Source organism: Carassius gibelio, chromosome B16, assembly GCF_023724105.1.
Source record: "Carassius gibelio isolate Cgi1373 ecotype wild population from Czech Republic chromosome B16, carGib1.2-hapl.c, whole genome shotgun sequence".
Classification (NCBI taxonomy): domain Eukaryota; kingdom Metazoa; phylum Chordata; class Actinopteri; order Cypriniformes; family Cyprinidae; genus Carassius; species Carassius gibelio.
In genome coordinates, this window is record NC_068411.1 from 19,561,325 (window position 1) to 19,589,008 (window position 27,684).

The 27,684-nt window shown below is 38.0% G+C and overlaps 1 protein-coding gene across 1 annotated transcript in view; it reads left to right on the forward strand.

The window, feature by feature from the left end:
• itga8 (integrin, alpha 8) overlaps positions 1 to 27,684 on the forward strand; it is a 67,760-nt gene that overhangs the window by 24,391 nt on the left and 15,685 nt on the right. Inside the window, exons 14-22 of the mRNA XM_052579032.1 lie at positions 7,755 to 7,800; positions 11,519 to 11,626; positions 13,836 to 13,891; positions 14,733 to 14,887; positions 15,542 to 15,679; positions 15,932 to 15,999; positions 16,189 to 16,336; positions 17,957 to 18,049; positions 26,754 to 26,833. Of these exons, the coding sequence (XP_052434992.1) occupies positions 7,755 to 7,800; positions 11,519 to 11,626; positions 13,836 to 13,891; positions 14,733 to 14,887; positions 15,542 to 15,679; positions 15,932 to 15,999; positions 16,189 to 16,336; positions 17,957 to 18,049; positions 26,754 to 26,833 (892 nt within the window). The remainder of the gene's footprint in view (positions 1 to 7,754; positions 7,801 to 11,518; positions 11,627 to 13,835; positions 13,892 to 14,732; positions 14,888 to 15,541; positions 15,680 to 15,931; positions 16,000 to 16,188; positions 16,337 to 17,956; positions 18,050 to 26,753; positions 26,834 to 27,684) is intronic.

Consider the following 27,684-nt stretch of genomic DNA (forward strand, 5'->3'; position numbering starts at 1 on the left):
GTTCTTTCTCTGGTTCTTTCACAGGACATTTTATGGTGAAAGATTAAGAATTCTGAGATCAAACTTTTGAAGTGTTTGCAAACAAATATGTTACATTGTGTGATGTATTCAACTGTGTCCATACAAAAAAATATAAGAAATTAATCCAGAATATGTCCTGAACTGACTTGCATTCAGGCAAAAGAGCCTCTAGTTTCCCCGTTGAAGGTCTAGTGGTGTTGAAAAATGAAGACTATATTGTGAGGTTATTTGTTTGGGCATCCCAACATGGTGTTTGTGGATTAGGTTGTGTTGATTTGAACTGCCAGAGTGAATATCCAGAGCTTTCTGAAAAACTTGTCTCACAATCCTTGTTTTGACTAACAGAAATATGAATCAATTGTTTCATTGAAACTGCAAAAACATCCAGTGTGTTTTCAAAGCTAAACTCTGCTGTAACGCCTCTAGCCCGTTTCAGCAGAAACAGAGCCGTGTGTTCTTTCTTTCTGTCCTTAAATCTCCTCTTTCATGTTTTAATGCCATTGTACAAAATCATCAAAGCAGATGCTGTCACATGCTTTCTTTAAAGAGACGGGAAGTCAGATGGGTAGACGGCTTAAATGCACATGTGTGTGTTGAGCGAGTGTGTGGGTGTTTGTTCTTTCATGGCGACAGGATTGTCATCTTAAATATGCTCTAATAAAAGCTGATCTTTTCCATACATGAAAACCTTCAATGGATGGCAAAACGATCATGCACAGGTGTACATACACGCACACAATGATGATGAACAGACGCCGAAACCAAAACGAGAGACAGAAAACAGGTTTTCCTGTCTCCTATTCTCAAAATGGATAAATTGCAGCTTTTTAGAAATGTGATCTCAGTAATCTTTGATCAGTAATCTCAGTGTGAATCTTCTATTCGGCCTCTCTGTATATCATTGAAGTGTGTGCATGTACATTTTTACATAGTTTATCACTTTCTTCAGTTCATTTAGATTCAAATCACTTAATTTTATTCCTCATTTGTAAGGTGCTTTGGATAAAGCCATGTGCTAGTGAATAAACATAAATGGGATGTGTTTTGGGAACTTTTTATTTTATTCTTTGAACTCTGTCGATATAGTTGGTTATGTTCTTGCACCATAAATAGTCATCATTTAATTTTACATTACTAATTTATACTTTGTAGATTTTGACATGTAATCATGTTAGGTATTCTGATCGTTCTAACATATTCTGAAAAATGATTTTGCAGGCTAGTTTCCATAAATGGTCTTGGATGAAAGAGGAAGTAGCTTTGTGCCCTGAAACAAGTTAAAGAAATGTTGTTACTTGCTTGATCTCTAGTTATCTGACATTCTACTGGGTAGCTCCATCCACTGTGACTTCTCATTGGCCCAAAATCACACTCCATATAATTGTACATAAAAGAGACCACCCAAAAAATTTAAACTGTCATTAATGCACCCTCATGTTATTCCATAGCAGTACGACTATGTTTTGAGAAAGAAAAAAAGCACAGCGTTTTTTGTCCATACAGTGGAAGTCAGTGGTCACCATTAGAAGTTACAAGAAATTACTTTGGAAATGTAATAGGTTGCAGATTACAAATTACTCTAATATGTAGTGTAACGTTTCAATTACTTTATTAATGTAACTGATTACTTTTGAATACTTTTCTAAATTCCAACCAGGCAGGACTTTAGACCTCTTTTTACTTTGAGATTTTTCTAATGTTAAATGCAGGTTTAAAATCATAATAAGATATAGTTTAATAGCTATAACTCTGTTTTTGAAATCTAATCTTTGCATAGCTATGACAGGAAACACTGGCATCTAAAAATGCTTTAGAAAAAAAAACAGTTAATCTGAAAAAACTAAATAAAGCATATAAATAATTAATCCAAATACTGTATGAAATAAAACAGTTATCAAGTAAGTGTCCTATTCTGTGTTCTAAACTCCTGAAACATTTGGTGTCTCATATTTTAGAGCAGACAATGTAATTTGGGAAAGAATTCAATAAAATATGCATGTGTGAAAATATTCAGATGTTACACCCCCCCCCCCCCCCCCCACTTTGCTAAATATTTTCATAAGTAACTTTAATTTAATTACACATTTTTCTCAGTAACTGTAACTCTCGCATTTATTTTGTAATTATATTACATCAATCTGTTGCATGGAACTAGTTGCTGGAAGAGGTTAGCTGGAAACTTGTTCGACACAATGTTTGAGTACAGTAGGTGTACATAGATTATAAAAAATATTTTGTTTCCAAAAAAGCCTGGTACAAATCAGCACACACACTCTTAAAAATAAAGGTGCTTCATGAATAATCATAGAATAACCTTTTTTACTAAATGGTTCCATAAAGAAGGTTCTTTGTGGCAAAAGAAGGTTCTTCTGTCATGATTCTGCCCTCGTGTCCTTGATTTTTCCTAGTCTTGAGGCAGGATCATGACAGACCCGTGTTTTGTGTACAAGCACATGGCCTTGCCTTTGGGCCATGTGCTTGTGTTGTCTCGTTCCCTTGCCCCGCCCCCCTTGTTAACCTAGTCGTGTCTTGATTGTCCCATCTGTGCCACCTGTCGTGTCTTGATTGTTCCCTCTATTTAGCTTTCCTAGTGTGCTCTGTCTTGCGTCGGTTCATTGAGATTTGTTCATCACTTGTGATTGTACCTGTTCCTGAAGAAGTGTTTTGTATTTCTGTGAGTGTTTGTTTATAGTTAGTGTTCCCGTGCTTTGAGTCTTTGTTTATCCCGTTAACTCAGTCCTGTTCAGTTATTTTGTATTTCCCTAGTCAGTGTTTTCCCCCTCGTGGGTTTTTGTTTTCCCTTTTTTGTTAAATAAATCCTGTGTTTAGTCACTTCCTGTCTGCACCTGAGTTCCTCCCTTACCAAGATCCTGACAGAATGAACCGACCAAAAAGGAACTCAGCAGGCAGGAGGTCCCCCGAGCTCCAACACTTGTTGGAGTTCCGTCGACAATGTTGGATGTCGTCCCCCACCGACAGGAAGGGGGTCACCCTCCCATACTCGCCCGAGGGGGAGTGGATCCTTCGGAATTATGCCCGGCTGTGGGAGAGCATCTCCCAGGAGGAGCCACAGAGGTCCCCCCCACCTACCCAGCTGCCGGCGATCCCGGAGGGTCGTGTCCTGGCCGTGGCAACCCTGGGGGATCAGTTAGGTCCCTCCCAAGATCCTGAGGCACCTCCCACTACCTTAAGTCTCCCCAACAAGCGAGGGAGACGGCTTTCATGGGAGTCAGCTTCAGAGTCTTCGGCGTCCGAGGCTGCCCTGCCCGAGACCAAACTCCCCCAACCCGCCTCTGACCCAGCTGTAGCCTCTGCACCGCGCCCGAGGAGGAAGAGGAGGAAGAAGGGGCCTGCCGGTCCTGTGACCCTGTCTCCTCCCGTGCCAGCAGCGGAGAGCGCTGGCGTGCCCGACCCAGCAGCGGTGAGCGTGCCCGAGCCAGCAGCGGAGAGAGCTGGCGTGCCCGTGCCAGCAGCGGAGAGCGCTGGCGTGCCCGACCCAGCAGCGGTGAGCGTGCCCGTGCCAGCAGCGGAGAGAGCTGGCGTGCCCGTGCCAGCAGCGGTGAGAGCTGGCGTGCCCGTGCCAGCAGCGGTGAGCGCTGGCGTGCCCGAGCCAGCAGCAGTGAGCGTGTCCGAGCCAGCAGCGGAGGGCGCTGGCGTGCCCGAGCCGGCAAAGAAGAGGGCAGTATGCAAGTCGGCAGTCGTGAGAGCGCAGGAGAGTGCCGCGGCCGACTCTGCAGCAAGGACTTTAGTACAGTGTGTCTCATCTCGTAAGGAGATGCCAATTGTCTTAGCGGCTAAAGCCTTTTCAGATTATTTGTCTAGTCTTGTCCGTATCCTAGAAGTCCCCGTCAGTCCTGTCTTGTCCTCAGACCCTGTCCCCAGAAATCCCGAGTGTCCTGATGTCGTCTCCCCGTGTCCCGTAGATGTCGTCTCCCCGTGTCCCGTGAGTGTTGCCCCGTGTCCTGCTGATGTAGTCATGTATCCTGTTGATGTGGCCCCGTGTCCCGTAGATGTCCCGTGTCCTGTTGTCCCTCCGTGTCCAGTAGATGTTGTCGTCCCGTGTCCAGTAGATGTTGTCCCCCCGTGTCCAGCTGTCGTCTCCCCGCGTCCCGTAAGTCTTGCCCCGCGTCCCGTAAGTGTTGCCCCGCGTCCCTTGTCTGCTCCTATCATGTCCCCTGTCAGTTGTCCCGAGACCCCTCCCCGCCCCTCACCACCCAGACCTGCCCGTACCCCCCGTCGTCAGCCTTCGTCCTGTCCTCCTAAGATTCCTGCACCACCCACCCACCCTGGTCTGTCCCCCATGAACTTTGTGGTCCCGCCTCCTCCCCTTCCCTGTTTGTTTTTTTTGATTTGTCACCCTAACCCTGCCGTCGTGTATTCATGTCTGCCTTTGTTGTTATTTGTCATGTCTTGTTGGTTTGTGTCGGTGTCCCAGTCCGTCATGTCAGTCATATCTCGTGTTTGATGTTCCCTTGAGGAGCGTCTGGAAGCCGCTCCTTAAGGGAGGGGTTCTGTCATGATTCTGCCCTCGTGTCCTTGATTTTTCCTAGTCTTGAGGCAGGATCATGACAGACCCGTGTTTTGTGTACAAGCACATGGCCTTGCCTTTGGGCCATGTGCTTGTGTTGTCTCGTTCCCTTGCCCCGCCCCCCCTTGTTAACCTAGTCGTGTCTTGATTGTCCCATCTGTGCCACCTGTCGTGTCTTGATTGTTCCCTCTATTTAGCTTTCCTAGTGTGCTCTGTCTTGCGTCGGTTCATTGAGATTTGTTCATCACTTGTGATTGTACCTGTTCCTGAAGAAGTGTTTTGTATTTCTGTGAGTGTTTGTTTATAGTTAGTGTTCCCGTGCTTTGAGTCTTTGTTTATCCCGTTAACTCAGTCCTGTTCAGTTATTTTGTATTTCCCTAGTCAGTGTTTTCCCCCTCGTGGGTTTTTGTTTTCCCTTTTTTGTTAAATAAATCCTGTGTTTAGTCACTTCCTGTCTGCACCTGAGTTCCTCCCTTACCAAGATCCTGACATCTTCAGATTATAAATAGGTAAGAAAGAGATGGTTCTTTAAAGAACCTTTGACTGAATGATGAAAAATGCTTCTTCTATCTATGGCATCGCTGTGAAGAACTTTTTAAGCACCTTTATTTTTAAGAGTGCGTGGTTTCCTGTTTTTCCTGTATTTTTATCTGTGTGTGTGGTTTGGGGTCAATGTGAGGGTTAGTGTGAACTTTGTGGCTAAACACAGGGTTTAAGTCAAAGGTGAAGGGCCATTCATCATGACCTGCTTAAACAGCAGTGGAGATTTTGTACTTTGCATTTCCTGTCTGCCGCTTCAGGCATTGTTCTCAGGCAGAACACAAAACAGACGCACACACTTTGGACATTTAGAAACAATTACTTTATTCATTTGAAAGAAAAACACAATGCAAATGGTAACAGAGATTCAGAATCTGTCAAAAAATTTAAATGGTGGCAAGATTTGTGATCAGAATTCCCCTTTACACTATATTTCTGCATTATATTACTTCCAAAAACACATGTTGTTTGTGTGTGAAACTGATGTTACATTCAGGACCCATTAGAATTGTTTTGAAAACTTGGGTGGGCACCTTATATCCCTTTAGTGAGCCCTCCAAACTGTGCATTTACTCCCAATCCGATCAAAAATTTCCATCCAGAAATCTACAGGGAGGAGGGTTTTTTCAGATTTTTTTGTAGGGGAAGAGATGGATTGAAGTGTGATTGTAAGTCAGGTGAAATGAGAGAGAAATTCAGAGCTGGAGGTAAAAGAGGGGATTGCATTAGTTGGCTGTGGTCCGGTATTTCATTGGCTAGAGGATGAAGATGACTATAACAGACTCCATCCTCATTAAAGTTTAAGTGCTTGAGCTTCTTCCATCCCCTCCCTCCATCATTCCATCTCCTATTAACCTATTTGTGCGGTTAAGACCCTTATGTTGTGGTGGCCAGAGGGTTCGACCTGAATATTTTGAGGTTGACTCTTGTCGCACACACACACTCGTTTACACCTCACTGCCTTTCTGAGGAAGGAACTCAAAGTGTACGCAAATGGACTTTCCAGATGTGAGAATGTAATAGATTGAATTATTCTGTCATCATCTCTGCCTCACAGATACGAGGTGAGAGCTCAGGCCTTCAGGGGGTGCGTGTGTCTATCAGTCGGCTTTAGTGTGTGTGTGTTTCTGTCCATTGTGTTCGAGGTGTGTTTTCTGTCACAATACCATGAGCTGCTGACTCTGGTTTACAATGGGATCTTTGCCAAGGGTGTCTCGTTCCTGAAGGCAGGACCTGATGGAAAGTGAAGCCAGTGATCAACCTCAGTGAAACAAGAATCAAAGCCTCAGTCCCTGAGCACTCATTAGGGTGCTGGAACTGTTCTAGAACATTCCTGCATACGAGTTTGCCTTACTGAAAGCATCCCTCCAGGACTGATTTGTATTCTTCCTTCCTATTAATGCTTAGTACAATTCATAAACTGAGGAGAGAAAGTGTGCTCTTGCTCAAGTTTGATGAAAGACCAAATGAAACCAACCTTGTATGAAGGTTAAAATTGTATGTTTAGTTTTTGGAAATTCTATACTTTTCACAAAAGTATTTCACCACCAAAGAAATCAAACATTTAATATGGTAATATAGCCTGAGCGGGTGTCAGAATCTGCTTTTTTTCTATCGTTTATGTTGGTTCAGTTATACATATTAATTTAATGAGATATCAGAGGTGAATGAATGGTTATAGCTATAGCAGAGGCCACAGAGGAATCAAGAGACCACAAACACACACACACACACACACACACACACACACACAGCCAGTATTTCCACAGTTTCATCTCAGGTACAGGGGGTGGGATTTGTGCACACAGACCTGAATATTTGATGATGTTGTACGTGACCTTGATTTGTTTGGACTGATAATTATAAAACTGTTAGTACTTTTTACTTTTAGTTCAAATTTTACTGTTTTTATGTAAAATTACTTATATATTTATATGTATGTGTCTGTATTATTATCATATATTAAGGAAGAAAGAAGAATGGGCACATATGTTATGCAGTTATACAGTACATTTAATTAAACAAATTAACAAATTTTATATATATATATATATATATATATATATATATATATATATATATATATATATATATATATATTTATTTATTTATATATATATAAGGTTACATATATTTGATAAAAACAATTACTGTAAACTGTAAATTGGGCCAATTGATCAGTCTGTTGTATCCTTGCTGAATAAGAGCATTAATTTATTTAAGATAGATATATATTATTCAAACATCACATTCAACTCTCATATGGCTTGAAAGTCAGGTTTATCATGCCCACTTTTATTAAGAGAAGAGGGGAACTACTCAGTGTGCCGGTTTTACCTTCACCTTAATCAGATGTGGCTCTGTGCACCTCTGAGTAGAATAAGATTAAAGCCTCACACGTTCTCCATGGCTCTCTAGGGTTTCTCTATGGCCCTGTTCAGGGACGGCAGGTGATGTAAGATGCAACGCTGGTAGAATGAGAAACGGGTCGACGAATCTTTGATGGAGTCTGCTGGAGACCCAAATCACTTCCAGCTGCAGCATGCTTTGAAGCTTTATGATCCAGCCACTCGTTTTCTTTCGTTCTCTTTCTCTTGCAACACACTTTTTCTGTATCATATTGTGTCCATTCTGCAGCTCTAAGTATATTTCACTCTCTTTACAGATTTGCTGGTCGGTGCATTTGGAGTGAGTAAAGTTGTGGCCTACAGGTGAGAAATTGTATACTTTACATACACCATAACAATACAACATTGTCAAAATGTTGAAAGATTTATACTTTATACTTTATATGAGTACTTTTTGATCAACTGATGCCAGTGTTTATATATATATATATATATATATATATATATATATATATATATATATATATATATATATATATACATTCATACATCTATATATAGGTTTAGATTTAAAGCTTTAATAAAAAAAATAAAAAAAAATAATATATATAATGTTTTATGTATCTTATTTATTCTAATATAAAATTTGATACGTATATATGTATGTAGCAGGTGTATAAATATATATATTAGCGTGTTTGTGTGTAGCATCCCATATTTTTTCTGGCCTAAACTCAGTTTTCTACACACATGCTTTCCCCATTAGAGTGAACGGCACAGAAAACACCTGTGTTTGAGGTTTAGCTGGAAGAAAACCTGATACACATGAAGTTGTTTTTCTCTGTTCTATGAGACGATTGTAACACATTTTCAAAATGCATAACAGAAAATATTGAAATGTCTAGCTTCATAATGCATTCATGAAGAATTCCTTAGCTGTAGTTGACAGAAGTAGTCAGCGAACATTATCTACAGACTTGTGGCATGTCTAGTCTGAGTAGCCAAGACTTCGATTGGGTGTTTCAGATCAGGTTTCCCTCAGAAATGTTTCAAAACAGTCCCTTTTTCCTGCCTCAAAGCCACCAAAAACACACAGGCACATTAACATGTCCCAGCACACACTCTCACGCACTAGCGGTGTCTTGGTGTCAGAATTAAAGCGATTAGCTGTAGTGGGCTCTGCTGTATTTGTGTAAGCTAACATTTCCACTGTTAATCCAGTTTGAGTGCTAGTCTCAACAGGCTGAAAGTGAAACCCAAGCAGAACAGAGACTGACCTCATGTTAAGTTCTCATTTACTCAGCCTGTATGATGTTCTATTAGAATAGGACTCTGAATGTTTAGTTTCTGTTAGCTAAATGTTCTGTAAGTGATTCTTTATGTAAAAAAAGTGCATAGAATGGTCATTCTGTATGACAGATATAACTGAAATAGGCGTCCTGAGCAATGGCTTCAATTAATTTTTTTATATTATTTGTGTGCCATCTGAAATTCTTCTAGAATGGTCAATTTTATAAAGCCTGTATAGTTAAGTACTTTCACTTAAATGAACATTTATATTTAATTTGTATTGCCATTTAAGTGAAATTATTGAACTTAAATCAACAAGCTTGATAAAAATGATCATTCTAGAAAAAAAAAAATCAAATGGCACTTAGAGGCTTTTGCATCTGAACTCTTCATGTATTAATCATGTTGATAGGCCCTATAAAACAAATATTACATATTAATCGTACATTTTCTGAACCTGTTATAGACGTCCAAATGACATCCAATGAATTACCCAGTTCAAAAGTTAAATGTTGAACGTCAAGATGACGTCCAAGTTGGGTCATGGTTGGACGTCTAAATAGTGGACCTAGTTTTTGGACGTCAACTAGATGTTCAGAAATGGCCATAGACCGACGGACCTAATATAGACATGATCTGCACGTCTATCCGACGTCCAGTGTTTAGTGGGTTAGGTTTGAAAACTAAATTTATATTTATATCTACTTAATAAATATCCTAGTGTTCCTGGTCTTATTGTGAAAAGTTCATTAATGCCGGTTATTTTATGTTTTTTTTTTTATTATTATTATTATCTTCCTTTGAAACAACTTTGAGCTATTGCATATTGGTGGCAGCAGCAACAATACTACAGCGAGAATAAAAGTTATCAATCTTTCTTTGCATGAACATTAGGGGCGGTGTTATGCAAATCTTCCAACAAAGTGACTTAAAGTGTTTAAACAAGGCATTTTAGGAGGGCGTAAACAAGTCTTAACTTTTATAAAGAATATCTTTTTGGGTTTGAGACTTAAAGGGTTAGTTCGCCCAAAAATGAAAATTATGTCATTAATAACTCACCCATATGCTGTTCCAAACATGTAAGACCTCCTTTTATCTTCAGAACACAGTTTAAGATATTTTAGATTTAGTCCGAGAGCTCTCAGTCCCTCCATTGAAGCTGTGTGTACGTTATACTGTCCATGTCCAGAAAGGTAAGAAAAACATCATCAAAGTAGTCCATGTGACATCAGAGGGTCCGTTGGAATTTTTTGCAGCATCGAAAATACATTTTGGTCCAAAAATAGCAAAAACGACGACTTTATTCAGCATTGTCTTATCTTCCGTGTCTGTTGTGAGAGATAGTTCAAATCAAAACAGTCTGGATATCCGGTTCGCGAACGAATCATTCAGTTGACCAAATCGAACTGAATCGTTTTAAACGGTTCGCATCTCTAATACGCATTAGTCCACAAATGACTTGTTAACTTTTTTTTAAATGTGGCTGACACTCCCTCTGAGTTCAAACAAACCAATATCCCGGAGTAATGCATGCACTTAAACAGTACACTGACTGAACTGCTGTGAAGATGAATATCGAGCCGAGCCAGATAACGAACAAAACACTGACTCGTTCTCGAGTCAAGAACCGGTTGCATCGATGTTTGGATCACCAGTAGTTCTTTCGGACAGTTCGATTCAATAAACCGGTTGAAGAAAACGGTTCACCGGTTCTTTTGCACTCAACATAATGGCGTCATTTGCGATGATTTCCCTTGATTCAAGCCTTCGGTTTACCTGCGCTCATAAGACTAGCACAGAATCAGTTCAGTTCAGACGCTCTGTGTGTCAGTCTACTTCACGCTGAATCACACATGAGCAGTATCATCAGCTCCTCGGTTCACGAATCGGACGCGTCTGACAGAAACGGTTCTTGACTCATGAACGAGTCAATGTTTTGTTCGTTATCTGGCTCGGCTCGGTGTTCATCTTCAGTTCTCTCTTCACAGCAGTTCAGTCAGTGTACTGTTTGAGTACATGAACTCCGTGATATTGGTTTGTTTGAACTCAGAGGGAGTGTCAGCCACATTAAAAAAGTTAACAGCTTAAGTAATTTGTGGATTAATGCGCATTAGAGACGCGAACAGTTTAAAACGATTCAGTTCGATTTGGTGAACTGAATGAATCGTTCGTGAACCGGATAACCAGACTGCTTTGATTTGAAATCTCTCTCACAACAGACACGGAAGAGAAGACAATGCTGAATAAAGTCATCGTTTTTGCTATTTTTGGACCAAAATGTATTTTCGATGCTTCAAAAAATTCCAACGGACCCTCTGATGTCACATGGACTACTTTGATGATGTTTTTCTTACCTTTCTGGACATGGACAGTGTACCATACACACAGCTTCAATGGAGGCACTGAGAGCTCTCGGTCTAAATCTAAAATATCTTAAACTGTGTTCTGAAGATAAAAGGAGGTCTTACATGTTTGGAACAGCATAAGGGTGAGTTATTAATGACATAATTTTCATTTTTGGGCGAACTAACCCTTTAAATTTTTGCTACTTTACGGATCTTATCTATGCACAAACAGCTTTTAACACTCAGAAAGGAAAACTTGAAATTGCAATGCATCATATGACCCCTTTTACCAGTCTAATTAAGTGGGTTTTTATTGTTTATGTGAAGATCTGAATTCAGCTTCCCATTCAAACTCATTACTGCAAAAAAAAAATCATATCAATTATCTGTAATGTATTATTTATTTTTGTAATATCATCCCTGTAATTTTGTCTCGACAATACTAGGGCAAGGCCAGTGGTCACGGTGGACGCTCAGCTAATTTTGACACCCAGAATTCTCAACCCTGAGGACAAGTCCTGCCGCATGCCCAATTCTGATGATATGGTAACCTGGTAAGTGTCAGCTACATTCATCCAGTGCTAGTTACTGAAGTATACTCTTAGCTTCTGAGCTTATGTACTACAACAAAAACACATGGAAGTTTATGTTTTGATTTATCTCTTCTAGATGAAGTGTTCAGCTGATGGGACAGATATGTTGATCTTTAGTTCTGGTTAAGGGTAAACCAAAGTAGTCTGGGCCAAAGAGCAATGGCTGACTGGGAGGTTTTAAAACCATGTGGTCACTAGTACCACATTACAGCAGTTTTTTCCTTCTCTGTGGTAAAACTAAGTGTTTCTGGAAGTATCAGTGCATTCTTCCAAACCACACAAACATACACACAACCCTGCATTCTTACCCCTTATGTGGATGGACATTGTGTCCCACAAGCAGTTTTTGGGCCCCGTGACTGTAAACATGCCAGATCTGTTTGGGTGCTTATGGTGCATGTGCCTGTGTGTTAGGGTTGGCGTGGGGAAGAAAGAACTGGAGGTTTTGGAGAGACAAACGAAAGAACTAAAGTGTGGAATTCTGCAATAACAAAAGAGTAGCTTAGGAAAATAAATGTACAAACTGTGGTTGGAAATAGAGAGAGACAGAGAGAAACTTTGAATCACACAGATGGGCACAGAGAAACAAAACAAGACAGAGAGACAGAAGTTAAAGGATTACTTCACTTCCAGAATAAAAAATTCCTGATAATTTACTCACCCTCATGTCATCCAAGATGTTCATGTCTGTATTTCTTCAGTCTAAAAGAAACAAAGGTTTTTGAGGTAAATATTTCAGGAATTCCCTTAACCCTAACCCTAACCCTAAATTGGAAAATTTGCAAAGCAGGCGTATATTAAATGTTAAAACTCTGTATTTTAAACAACCTACATATATGCAGAGTTTAAAAGTGTGTGAAATTACTCATGTCAAACAACACACACAAGAGTCCCATTAATACTCTGAGGAGTGGGCAGTAATTACAAATGGCAGTTGGGCGGCCGAGTCGGAAAAGTTGCATTGGGGTCAGAGCAGGGGTCAGAGGGGTCAAACACTGGGCACTGGAGTGTTTGTATGTGCGTGATTATGCGTCTATCCTTGCCACAGGGGAGGAGAACTAACAAGGCATCATTCAATTATGTATAGCGGGGCCACTTCCTCCATATGCATACTCTCTGTACAGCACACACATGACTTCAGCTGTGCATTTTAAAATGCACCACTACCTGGAGGGGTCATGGTAGGGTTTGCGTGGTTAGAGCACAATGCACAATGCTGGATTCCATCAGCCACGGCCTCATGGGTATTTCGTGTTGTTCATGAGGCACAGCATCCAGCTGTTTATCGCTAATTTAAACTCAGACACGCTCAATGCTGTGTTAGTGTGTGTAGGGGGGCTAATGGGGTGTTTCTGATTAGACATATTTGGGTTGTATGGAATGTTTTGCATCGGATTGGCCCTTTGGGCCATTAAGACTGCAGTTGTGAGTCCCTGAGCACAGATATCATTACACGTTCAACATAACGGAAATACAGTTATTGAGCACCAGCTGGAGAGGTGTAAGCGTGTTTTTATGCGCTCTCACCTTACAGCATGTTTGTGATGGAGTAGCATGTTTTAAATCCTCCGTCCTGGTTCTATTTGTGTTTCTTTGCAAATGAAGGGCTAGTTTTACACAAAAACCTTGCGGCAAATGAACTGCCATCTTCAGATTCCAGTAAATTAATTGTGCGACCCATAGCTGGAACATTATGTGCTGTGTCGGTACTGTATTTGTGTGGGTGTTTGCATATTACGCTTCAGATAAATGGGCTTTTTATATGTTACTACAATATATAATGACAAGAAAATAATTTGTATGAGATCTTTGAGAAAGTGAGAGAATGGCTTTGAGAAAATGGTTTTGCCCCTTTTTCACTGGCGTCAACAGGAAGAGTCACTCTTGGGCCTTTCTAATTGCTAGCCTACATTACTACACTATTAAAGAGAGGGAGGCATAGAGAAATGAAGCAAGGAAAGGACAAATGGTAGAGAAAGAAGAGGCAAATTCGATTAAGTAATTAAATATTGAGGAGCACAGGGTCCCTCAGCATCCCACGTCTCCATTCGGCTCCATCTATAAACACTCCACCCATATTAACAATCCCACTCCACAGTGTTTTTAACATCACTTAAATGTTGTTATGCTGTACTAAATGACTCTTTCTTTCTTTATTTCTTTATCTCAGTCTGTCAGTAAATGTGTGCGCAAAGATCTCTGGGATTGGTATTCCTGATTATGTAGGTAAGTGCATACATTTTTCTGTTAATTAAATGGATTTCGTTTCAGTAAATGGATATAGTCTTATCAATAAATGTCTTGAAGATTTATATTTGGCCACTCGTACACGTTACTTCATCAACACAATGGTAATCTCTGTTTAACCTGGTTCTGGAAGGAATATTCCCATTTATTTTAAGCTTTTCAAAAAGTTTTCAAAGCAAACCAAATAACTCCAAATGTTTGATTCAAAGCAAATAGACACGGTTTTTGTGGCTTCTACATTTCAGAGCTCATTGTATCTATTGAATATTGTTTACGGAATCAGTTCCTCTGTGGAAACATTAACGAGACTTCTAGAATGCTACAAGTTTTGCACTCTGGCTAATAATGAAAGCATATTATTTCATCATCCACTACACATTGTCTCATGGTGCTTGCTGACAGAGATATTTTATCGTTTTCACTTATACAGTATGTGTTGCGCTCAGTGTGAGTTTGTGTGTCTCAGCACTTGTTGAACATCTGTATGTAAGTGGCTTCAGTAATGGTCAAAATGGAGAAGGTGCCAAACTCGGTTAAACCAACAGGCAATAAAAGCCTCTTTCCCAGCACTTCTGAATGCAGGCCTGTTAAAAATCAGTGCATATGGTTTTGGAGATGACAAAGAACAGGTGTGGCTGTGAAGTGCACGTTAGTTGGAAGCACTATTTGATTGTTGTTCAGAAGCCCTGGTAATTAACCTTAGGAGCGTGCAATTTTTATGGTCCAAAACCTGTTTGGTCCAAGCAGAAATTGCAGGAATTAGCGTCTGTAAAGGTGGAGCTAACAATAGCATGCCTATCTTTCTCTCTCTCTCCCTCAGCTCTAAGAATGGACCTGCAGCTGGACTGGCTGAAGCAGCGTGGAGCAGTTAAGAGGATCTTGTTCATGGACTCTCACCAGCACCAGAGAACCCAGCAGTTGGTTCTGGGTCAAGGGGACCGCCAACATTGCCACAACTACTCTGTTTACCTGCGGGTGAGCCTTATAGTCCACATGAGCACAGAACATTGTTGAACTGGCCCCGTTCCTCATGATAAATTCTTGTTTTATCTGCACTATAACTGAATCCATGGGAAAGTTAACTGTGAGCCAAACCAAGCTCCTAGTGCAACACGGCTCATCTGGACGGAATAAGCAATGAGAGAACGCCTCCGTGAGAGTGTGTCTCAAAAATGAGACCAAAAATTCTGCTGGGCCGAGGTGACACAGGAATTGAACGCAGTCTTAAATGTTTCTGGGTGTTTATATGATAACAGGCCATGGGAAATACTTTTATCTGCCAACTCAATCCGATAAAATCTCAGGCAACATGACCTTTCACTATGATATATTGCACAAACATCCAACAACATAAGAACAGAAATTAGAAACAGGAAATTATTAAATAAGAATAACAAAATTGGTTATTATTTTAGATATACTAATATAAGATAAATATTAAAGTTATAATTGTTTTAATATTATGTTATATTATCACAAATATCCAACAACATAAATGATTATTATAATTATCAATATAGTAGATATTATATTATTATTAGATATTATTATTCATTTCATTCATTATAGTAGATATACTGATAATTAACATCATAAGCTTTTCCCTCTCTTTTCTCTGTCTGCGTGTAGGATGAGGGAGAGTTCAGAGATAAACTGAGTCCTATCAGCGTGACGCTGAACTACAGTCTGGACCAGAACTCTCCTCCACCTGGCCTACAGCTGCGGCCCATTTTGGACCACTACAGCAAGACCTTCCACCATGAGCAGGTCTGCATGCAACATGAATGTTCCACATTGTTTGTGAGATGATGCATGTGTGCATTCATGCTTACTTTAATAATTCAGTTAGGACCACGTGACATACTGGATTTAAAATAAGGGTTTTTTTCAATGAAAACCCGGACAACATCTTGTTGTCTGATACAAAAAGAGTTAAGTAGAGAGAAAGTAAGACAGTTCAATTCAGCAAACAAACAAACCAAAAAACGGAAAGAGAAGATATTTCTTCCTCTCCCTTAGGCCAACATCCTGTTGGACTGTGGAGAAGACAACATGTGCATCCCAGATCTCAAATTGTCTGCTAAAATGTGAGTCAGTGGGTTTGATCAGTACAGTACACACATCAGTACAGTGCATGCAATTGTTTTGTGTATTTGTATTATGTGCAGTGTTCTGTCATGTATCAGTTGTTTATGTTTTATTATAAGTCATTCTCTGATTTCGGCCTCATATAAGACGTTATTTTAAATGCAGGTTTGATTATTAATTTTTTATAGGGACCGGACTGAACTTTTAATCGGGGATGACAACTTTCTTATGTTGACCATTAATGCAGCCAATGAGGGCGAGGGGGCGTATGAGGCAGAGCTTCATGTGACCCTCCCACCAGAGGCAGACTATATTGGTGTGGAGCGCAGACGTGAGGTAAACAACATTACCCACTATCCTTTTTAACTCTACATTTACTCTATGTGTCCATGCTTATGCTGGTAAAACAGTGGTGTTGTGGGTCTTTTGTCCCAGGAAGGCATGTTAAGGGTGGGTTGTAAAGTAGTACTGCAGGACTAGTAGCCTTGATTTTAGTCTTGTTGCTCAAAGTTGGAGACTACTGGCTCGGCCTGGTCTGTTGTTAACCCTGGCTTTCATGGACCCAATAGTGGAAAAGCGGTTAATGTTAATCTGTCTGTGTTTTTGTTGTATGTCTGGGTGGGCGATTGGATGTAGAAGTTAATTAATACGGCGTTTAGTAAAAGTCATTTGTATGATGTCTTTTATTTATAGTTGCTCTAATTATAGAAGGTTTATTTTAGTCTCAGACTCTCATTGCTGTTTAGATTATGACTCACTCACTCTATTCTCTTCTTCCAGAAAACAGCTCATGCATAAGTTTATATTGCTTATTATAGTGTATAAATAATTTATGTTTAATATGAATATTAGATACATTATAAGTTATCTGTCTGTCTGTTTGTTTAACTATTGATCATTCTCTCTATAGTTCTATCCATCATGCTGTATTTTCCAAGACTAAGATTACATTTTATCGCATTGCACCTGGTCTTGACACAGTGTAACGTGAGCTCAGGTCTTGTGAAATATCAAATTTACTAAATAGCCTTAAATCCATCATGGTAAAATGCTAAATCTGTAATCCATTCAGACTCGGAGTTAAAAACACAAACATGAGCGCTGCAGGGTCTTTGATGTTGTAATGAGGCAGGAATGCAATGAATGTTGATCTAATTGTGGGTATGGTTTCTTATTAACCGTAGTCTAAATCATGCCTCGTGTCTAGGTGTACTCTGTAATGCATTGCTCAGATCTAACAGACTGTTTATCTCATTTCATACAGTCCTGCATTCACTTATCTTTATTCATATCTCTGGCTGTCATTCAGTCATTCCATCATCCCGTTCATGCATCGCTGCAACTTCCCGCACGAGACACTGGCGCTCTGTGGCACTGACCACAAAAGATCTGATCACTCTCTGTCTGTCAGTTATGAGTTTAACAGATGCAGTGTATAGCTGGTAATTGCAGCACGTATTTGAGAGTGGCTCTTAATGCAATTTGCACAAGTACATTAGCTGCTCTTCTGGGAACAGACTGGTTACGGTTTGACTCTGTTTTGGTGAGAGGAAGTGGTTGCCAGAGGAGGGAGATGGAGGAAAAGAGAGACTGATGTAGGGGGTTGATGAGATGACAGGGGGAGGGCCTCAGTGATGTATGATGTGATTACTATGAGGAAATTCATCATGTACTTTCTTGACCCTCCAGAGACCTGTCTTCATTGGCTTATGCTAGTTATTGACTGGGTTTATTATTGTCTGGTTTTGTTTTCAATGATGTAATGCACATTTTATTTTATTTTATTTTATTCATATTTAAAATGTATTTAATATTTAAAATATTATTTACATTTTTAGTTCTGAAGGTACATTGTGCTTCTGTTTGTGTTCCTCACACATTCAGCATGTAGTTCCACAAAGCAGCTATCATACATTACATGATGAAGAGCTGAAATCTTTTTTCTCTCTGTCTCAGGATCTTCAGCGACTGAACTGTGAGCACCGGACAGAGAATGATACCAGAGTTGTGGTTTGTGACCTGGGAAACCCAATGGTGGCTGACACAAACGTAAGAGCCATCAACTCTTATAACTGTTGATATGATGTAATGTCTACATGAATGACTGAGTGAAATATGCGTTATAGACATTATGGTGTATAATGTGCTTTCTTGCAATACAGTGACAGTAACAAATGAATGCAATTAATAATTTTAACGGTAACTGTGAAGACATTTATAATATTACAAAAGATTCAATTCAACAACAAATGCTGAAAAATGGTACTTTTACTGTAGAAAATAGAAATGTTATTGAGTACCAAATCAAAAGTAAATTCGATTTCTGAAAAATCATGTGACACTGAAGACTGGAGTAATGGCTGGTGAATTTTTGCTTTGCAATCACAATAAAGAAATTACATTTTAAAATATATTAGAATAGAAAACAGTAATTTTTTTATTTAACATTTTATAATTTATATTAAATTATTTTTTACAGTATTGCTGTTTTTTATAAATAAATGAAACTGATAAAGTATATTTTTATTTACAAAAATAGACTAGTTTATCTTTTACATTTACATTTAATAATTTAGGATTAACTTTTAACTGTTTATTTCGTCTTAATATCTAAACTAAATTTGTTATTATTTTGTTTTAGGATTTTTTCGCATTTTAAATGTAGACCTCGCTATATTTTGTTAGATATGTCAATTGAAAATTTAAAAAAAACATTTTTTACTGTGGATCACTTAATCATCTATCCAACCAGAAGACAGAAACCATGTTTCTGTGTATGTCCTTACTAACCCAGATGTTTTTTAAGACTGCTTGCCTACTGGCCCCGTGGACCCTCAAGAATGTACCTGTTATACAGATGTGTTCATTCATGTGCCATTAAGGACAAATATACATCTCCATGATGATATGAGCTTATGTGTTGACTAAAGAGAAAACAAACTACTCTTACATAGTCTTTTTCTTGCAATTAATAGCTTGCTAATATTTGTGCCATCTGCAGTTTTCTTCTTTTTTCCTCTCTCTTTCTTTCCTACCTCTTTCTTCCCCATTTGTCTGTCAGGTTGATGTTGAACATTGTTAATGAGAGTCTGGAAAACAAACTAGCGGATAGAGAGAAAAAGTGGAATGATGGAGTGAGTGTGTGAAGGGAGGTTGTAAACACATTGGGACAAAGTTTGAGGTTCAGTATAAACACACTCTCCATCTATTTACTAGTCACCATGACAACCTGTCTCCAGCCATCCCAAATATCTCAGCCTGGGGTGCAGTTACAACAGTTACAAAACACACTCTTGACCTGTCACACACTCTCAACACAACATCCTACATCTCTTACACACACAAATAAACAGTATTCCTGAGTCTAGAATATTTATTATTATTTTGAATGACAAATTTATGTTATTTGCTTAATCATTTTTTGCTATTTCTACTAGTAGTAATTTGTGTTATAAAAGCTCTGTCTCTCTCTTTCTCTCTCCATCGGTTTCCCATTTCCTCACAGCCCTCGGGGTGAACTGCTCATTAGGCTCCAGTCCGCTTCATTTCTCATTCATTAAAAGTATAGGGAAGATTATATTATATCATTATCCTAAATTGTTGAATGCAGCTGTACGTTTTTTTTTTCTCAGTTGTAGGAGAAATATTGTGACTTGGACACATTTCAAAACATGATATATATTTTGGAACAAACTATGAAGAAAACCAAAGTTTTAAAGCTAAGAAGTGGTTAGTTGCATCTAAAAAAAAATTAATTGGCTGGATATAAATTCTGTAAAACAATTAATCTGAGATACAGTAACAATGGTCAGTTGTGTTACTGTTCTTGTGAATCTATATGTAGCGTTTAATACATCTTGCATGGAAATTGGGTTCAGCATTTCTACTGCTGAGCAACAAATACTTGTTTTTTTGTGTGGTTAATTATAATGAACTAAATATATGTAAATTACTAAATTAAAGGTTCCAAAAGAGAAGGTTTCAACTATAAAGAACCTTTTGTGCAATGAAGTGTCCATGAATGTTAAAGTTTCTTCATGGAACCACAGATGACAGTAAAGACAAATATATATAAACAAGTATTATTTACTATATTATTTACTTTTTCTGTTTCTGAGCATTAATTTTTACTGTGTATCTGACACACATTCTGTTATGGTCATGATCTGTTTTGGTTTAGTTTTCTGTGATTCTCTTTCTCCTGCCTCATTTGTTTCTATGGGTATTAATTAATTTGCTCATTAGTAATTATTAGTTAACTCCCTCACCTGTTTTCCACTTATCAGCTGCCTTATTTAAAGTCTCCTTTTTGGTATTTGGTCCGTTCTCGTTGATGTTTATTCGTTGATCTGATGTGGATTTATTTACCTGTCTCCTGGATATTCTAATTAAAATACCTTTTTGTTGATCTCCTTCGTCCTCGTATGTTTGTACCTCACCAGCCCATAACACATACCGGCATCTTTATTAGCCAGTTTGCTCCTCTCCTCTTCTGTTTGTTTGGATTGCAGTGCTTGTTAAAGCAATTGAAACGTAATTCGTCTGTAATTTGATGCATAGCTGGTAAATGTTTTGGCTCGAGCAGTGCCAGCTCACTGAGAGCAGAGGCAGGGCAGAGAGGTTTATGTTTGTATTTACTACAACAGGTCAGAAGATTATGTTCAAATCAGTAGGCAAAATATTACCTGTGGATGGGTGTGCAATATGAATCTGTGGTTTTAAAATGGTATTAGTCAGTTTGAGTGTGTGTAGACAGTTGGCTGGATACTCGAAGGTTTTATGTCGAGTTGGCCTGTCAAAGCGGTGGATTGTGGGTTTGGAATAGAGTTTATAGATTCATTTTGTGTTTCAGCATGTCAAATACATAGAGAGTCAAAGAGAAAAATGTCATTTTTTGTTGTTACAGTACTTTCTTCTGTCAAAGCTATTCATATGAATGGTTACAGAAGAAGAGCACAAACTCTACCTTATATTTTCCAGTTTTATTTTTGTATTATTATTATATATATTTTTTATAATTTCTAGTAATATGTCACCCTGGACCACAAAACCATTCATAAGTCACACAAGTATATTTGTAGCAATAGCCAACAATACTTTGTATCAGTAAAAATGATTGATTTTTCTTTTATGCCAAAAATCTTTAGGATATTTTGTAAAGATCATGTTCTATGAAGATATTTTGTACATTCCCTACTGTAAATATATCAAAACTTAATTTCTGATTAGTATCTGCATTCCTAAGGACTTGGATAACTTTAAAGGTAACTTTTTTAAATAGTTGTATCTTGGCCAAATATTGTCCGATCCTTACAAACCACACATCAATGGAAAGATTATTATTTTATTTATTTTTTAATGACCCTTATGACTGGTTTTGTGGTCCTGAGTCACGTATACTATTATAGTAATTAGTAATTAATAATAGTATTGCTGTCAAAAGATTGATCAAGATTTGTTTGCATAATATATATGTGTTATGTGTACATGTATATATATATATATATATATATATATATATATATATATATATATATATATATATATATATATAATGTATATAAATACATACACATGCAGTATATATTTGGAAAAATTTACATGTCTACATTTATTATTATACAATTTATATTATAAATAAAAACATTTAATATATAAACTTAACCTATTTTCTGAAATATATACATGGATGTGTATTTATATATACAGAACAACTTTTATTTTGGATGCGACTAATTGTTAGACTGCACTAAATAATATTTTTAATCTTCAGTTTAATGTTAGTTTTAGTAATTTTATTTGCTTTTGATGTTTTTTTTTTTGTTTTTTTAAATATTTCTATATAGTTGCAATTTGTTTTATTTCAGCTTAGTGAACATTTAGGCAGCATTTCTCATTTTAATCATTTTTTGAATGATTAAAAAACAAAAGTCTGCTTTACTTAAGTTACAGAAAACAGTTTTAAATTTTATTTGAATATAGTTTTAGTTAATCACAATAAGATATGACTTGCCACATGACACCATGTTTATGTTTTTTTTTTTTTTTTTTTTTTTTTTTTGTGTGTAACTTGATTAGTTATCATATAATCATATAATATATGTTCTTTAATGTATATGATTTTGGACCAGTGAGTTTTTTCTGTAGTTGGGGCTCTGCAGCACAGTGGTGCTAAAGTTAAAACTTTATAAATCCATTCTTATTTGTTGCTGTTGAGGATACTTGGCATTTTAGCATGGTTAGTTATTTTAGTTAGTTAGTTATTTTAGCATTGACTAGTTTTTTTGAATAATGGCAAATGGGAACCTGTTTGGAAATAATCATTAAAGAAATTCAAGTTCTGTTTTATCATTTACTCACCCTTGTGTCTTTCCAAACCTGTGTGACGTTCTTTCTTCTGTGGAACACTAAATAAGAGAAAGCAAGTTGTTTGGCTGAGTGACCTGTTAACATGTTCCAGATTTGGAGACAGGCTTCATCATGGAGCCTCCAGGGTTAAAGCCACATGGGTCAAATTATCATGGCACCAGCAGAGGAGGGTGACAAGGCCGCAGATCCCCCACCTCACATACAACAAGCACAATGAGAAACACGTCATGAACTCAGACACACAAAACACTCACACACCATCGTCACTGGTGTCACAAAATAATTGTACCACACATGGAATCAGCGTGTAGCCTGTGATCAAATGCAATATATTTGTTACTTATTTTCTCTTTTCCTCTTCTTTTTCAAAACTTTCCAAACTATCCTCTCATAGCCCATAAAATGGAAGTCATAACCATGTGGTGCAGCTCATTCATCATAAATAGGGCATCACAAGACCAATGTGCACACAACATGTTAGACACGCTAGCTCAAACAGTATGAGCGCCACAAACTGAGTTTTGTACTAACCTGTTCTCTGAAGTAGAAGCTTCCAGCTGGATTGGATTTTAGAAGGAAAGTAATAATAATAATTTAAAAACTGATTTTTGAAAGATATGATTATTCTTATTTAGCAAGTATGAATGAAATTGATTCAACGTTACTACAAAGACATTTACAAAATGTTACAAAAAATGTTCTTTATAATAGTTGCTGTTCTTTTCAGTTCTTTTCATAAAATAATAGGCAGTCAAATATATTAAGCAGAACAAGTTTTTCAACATTGATAAGAATAATAAATGTTTGCTGAGCACCAAACCAGCAAATAAGAATGAATTCTGAAGGATCAGGTGACACTGGTCTCACATCATCACAACATGCATGCATTGTGTGCCAATGCGGAAGTGAAGACATTGTGGAATAGAAAGTTTAGTTTTGTTTTATTTTGTTTTGTTTTTTGGACATTTCTGTGGCATCACAAAATTGGGGTTAAACCACCGGAGTCACATAGACTGCTTCAATGATGTCTTTACTTCCTTTCTGGGCCTTGAAAGTGGTAGGTGTGTTGGCTATCAGTGGAGGGACACAAACAAGTCAAGTCTCCATTATGTATATAGCGCTTCTTTCAGTGTAAATTGTGTCAAAGCAGCATTACAGTATTAAACTGGGAAATAGTGTTATAATAGTTTGTCATTTTCCTCAGGCCAGACAGACCAGCCATTTAAATCTAGGATGCAGCAGAGTCAGATTGTGCAGAGGTCTCAACTGGTTCCTGTGGTCTTGTCCTGATGCCCATCTAGGTGACAAGGTGTTTGGAGGGGATCTGCCTCTGGGGCTCATCTAGTCGTCCCGATCTCCGCTGATATTTAGGGTTGTAGAGGTCATCTCTACGTGCTGATCCACCATTTGATCTGGAGCCGAATAACTGCAGTAACCATCTGATCTGGATACTATCTGGTGACCTTGGAACAAGAAAGAAACATACTAATATTATCGTATATGCCATTTTTTTTGGCAACAAAGTAACAAGTACATGGGGTGTTATGGGAAGTGTTCCCGGTTCCCATTGACCTAATTAATGCAGCCTATCAATCTTTTAAGTAAATACAGGATGTCAACAGAAGTGCTGTCCTTTTTAAAAAACCATCTCCGCCTCACTAATGTAAATCTTCTTTTCTAATTGAAAATGCATAAAATGTATCAGTAGTTTAAAAAGAACAGTGTAAATGTCTTAATTCATACAAATCTGACATGACTCGCCCAATCTGTTGCTCTCACTGCGGTATTCAGTAAAGAAAGGAGTTTCATGATCTGTACAATGAAATGCACTGAATAAGTTTATTGTTTCACCGACTCCTACCCATTTCAGCTAATGTCACATTAGGGTGATGTAGAATCACAGAATTTGGCAACAGCTGATGGCTTTAGTCTCTGACACCTCGAAAAGAAGGATTTCCCAGCGTCTTCAAGCAATATATTATCTCTTGAGAGAGTGGGCTGATATTTTAGGGGTGATACACTTCTGGTCACACTGGAAATAGACTGACAGGCTCATTTATTTGGCTTACATTGTTCTTTGTTTTTAATCAAAGACGATCCAGCCATTTTCATGCTTTCTGAATGCACTCTGTCCAGCTTTACTCAGTCAATCTGTAATCCATCTAAAAAAAAATACCATTGCACATATGTATTCAAACACAGTGCTTTTGATGTGTATGTTTGTGCTGTTTCAAATGGAAACTGCATTTAACAGTTCATTCCTATGTTGTGAAAGGCATTTAATCAAACACACTTGAGGAGCTTGTGCATTTTTCCCATGTTATACACTAGGATCTGTTCTGAGTTTCATTAAAACATTCGATTAAGAGTTATTGTCTCATTAGTGTAATTAGATGATTACTGTTGCCACAGAAACATATGAACCAGCCCTTGTAAATTCAGATTGAGATGAAGTCTCATTTCTAAACACATGCATGATGCAGAGACGTGATCTTCATTTGATTTACCAACTCTTTGGGTTTTAAAAAAGGACGCGAGACCACAAAAAGAGACTCCGTGGCCAGTTCCTCTTTAAAGTTTAACAGCACTTGTTACTCTCACCCGTCTGTTATGAGGGGCTTTGTAGTAAGGAAGGTTTCCGCCTGGGGAAGCTCATTTATGAGGCTCCAGAGTTAGCACATAGCCTTTAGCTAAAGGACTGGCCTTCATTATCCATCCCAGCAGCCATTATCAGACTTCTTCTAATGAACTACACCATATGGACACAGTTACAGCCAACGAGAACGAGAGATGATTAGTGAAATTTTACTATTTGTTTGCGAATGAAGATACCAGTGTTTAGACTTTGTTCAGCAGAGCAGAAAGACAGAAAAATATATCAATCAGAGAAAATGACTTTATAAAGATGTGTTTTTAAGAGCTGGCATACTTTTGACTTGTACACAATTTGTAACACTTCAGTTTAGGGACCAATTCCACCAATTCCAACCCAAGCTCATTTGAAATACACGCATCTAAATACAGTTCTGCTGCACCATTATTATGTATCTTACTGCATGTTTCACGGCCGTTTTAAAATGAAACGTCCAGTAAGTGGTGTTAAAATGCAGGTTCAAAATGTGACCCCATTTGTTACGTTGATATAGGCACATATTGATTTGTTTTTATTGCATGACTTCAGGTACTATTGCAGTTGTTCATAATTCAAAAAGGGAATGCTCTATCATGTTGGAAATATCTTCTACTCCAAACCCAACCCTAAACCAACCTGATAGTGTTAACAAATGCAAAAGTAATATAAAAATGCATTTGTTGATTCAGCTGTGCTATTTTACCCTCCTTATGCGGATTTGAGCTGATTTGTTGAACCGTAGTTTCACGGGTTTATATCGAAGCTCTTCATCACCTAAATGCAATCCAGTTTCACGTGAGTTACCGAACAAGCCTACTAAATTTGAAAACTCATGCATATGAAGCTGGATTTGTGAGGCTCATCTTCAGATGCCTCAAGTAAAAAAAACTAATTAGTTTTTTTTTTATTAATCTAAATTTTGGACCTGCGAATCATACTTTGCGTGAAAAGGAAAAAAAAATCTGGGAGTTTTACTGCCTCTAGTGGTCATTTCAATTGGAAACTGCAGCGATTTGTATTTATAAGTATGCTGTATTTATAAGTAAGATTTATAAGTAAGTATTTCATATAACTATGAGATTATGTTGACCAGTTCTTAAAAGTTGCTTATTAGCATGCATATTATTAACATATTGGCTGTTTATTAGTCCTTATAAAGCACATATTCTGCGTGACCATATTGTACATCCCTAATCCTACTCAGTATTTAAATGTAACAATTACCTTACTAACTATTAATAAGCAGCAAATTAGGAGTTTATTGAGGCAAAAGTCATAGTTAATGGTTTATTAATAGTGAGAACTGTACCTTATAATAAAGTGTGACCACAATAGTTAATATGACAGCTAATGATAATAAAAATAATAGTTTGTTTATTAAGGCTAATTTTTAAGTAAATTAAAACCTTTTTAGACAAATTTTGTAATTGTGTAAAATTAGCTATGGGACAACCCTCCACAAACCCCACCCCCCACTCTCAAAAGAAATTGACCCCACCATCCCCCCTCAATTTTTTTTACAATTGGAGTGCTGGGTATAACAGCAAGTGAGGCTGTCCAGACAGCGCCTGCACTCCTCCCCCCAGCATGTAAGACGGCACAGTGTTAATTGTGGTGGGTTTTTCCTGTATGAAACACTGGGGGTAGAGCTCTGTTCTGTCTTACTGAGCACTTACAGATGTCCCTTAAGCTTTTGATGTCTTCATGATTTTCACTTTCTCTCTCTCTCTCTCTCTCTCTCTCTCTGGCTAGTTATCGGTTGGTTTACGGTTTTCTGTGCAGCGACTGGAAGATGCCCCTCCTACCATTGGCTTTGAGCTTCAGATACACAGGTACAGTAAATAGAACCCTTCATTTCACCCATATGCCAATTACAGTTATAAAAGTAGCTTCTTTGGTCTTCAAGTAAGCATAATGTATTCTCACTGTGATTATCTGTGACTCTCACACACAATCATTCACATTTCTGGCCAAGTCATTGTCAACACAGAAGTTCTTACATTCCCACTGGTCATAAAGTTATAAAGTGAATAGGTGTCTGAGAAGCTAAACACATTGCTGGCTAACATTTCTGGTACCTTGACTTATAATTTCATTTCATTTAAAGACCTCTCACACTACTCAATTGTGTGTGTGTGTGTGTGTGTGTATGTGTGTGTGTGAACATGGTAAGTGGTGTGTGTCACTTTGATGTATGTTTTAGGGGGTCATTTTGTAAGCAAGGGCCCCAAATGTTGGTCGTTATAGAGCCAGGGCTTCAGAACAGGAAGCTGAGTGTTGATAAGATGTCCTCGGATGGGTCACAGAAAATGGATTGCATACCTAAAGAGACTCTGTTTGTCTAGGTTTGGGTGTGTGTAGGGAAAAATTGGGGGGAGAAAAGTAGGTTCTCTGCTTTTTTGTTCATCTGTTTAGCCATTATTAGTGTAACTATTTCAATTACTTAATTCAAGTAATGCAACTGATTACATTTTATTGCTTTTCTACATTTCTAATGCATATTTTCAACTGTTTCAAATCATTTTGAAACATTTAAACCAGACATGGTTACTTTACAGTAGGATTCGGCACTGAGTACTGTCAAGCTTCTCAAAATCCTTCATCACTTGAATTAAGATTATAAAAATACCACCACAAAATCTGACTTTAGCATCTCTTTTCACTTTGAGTTAGTTCTGTGGTT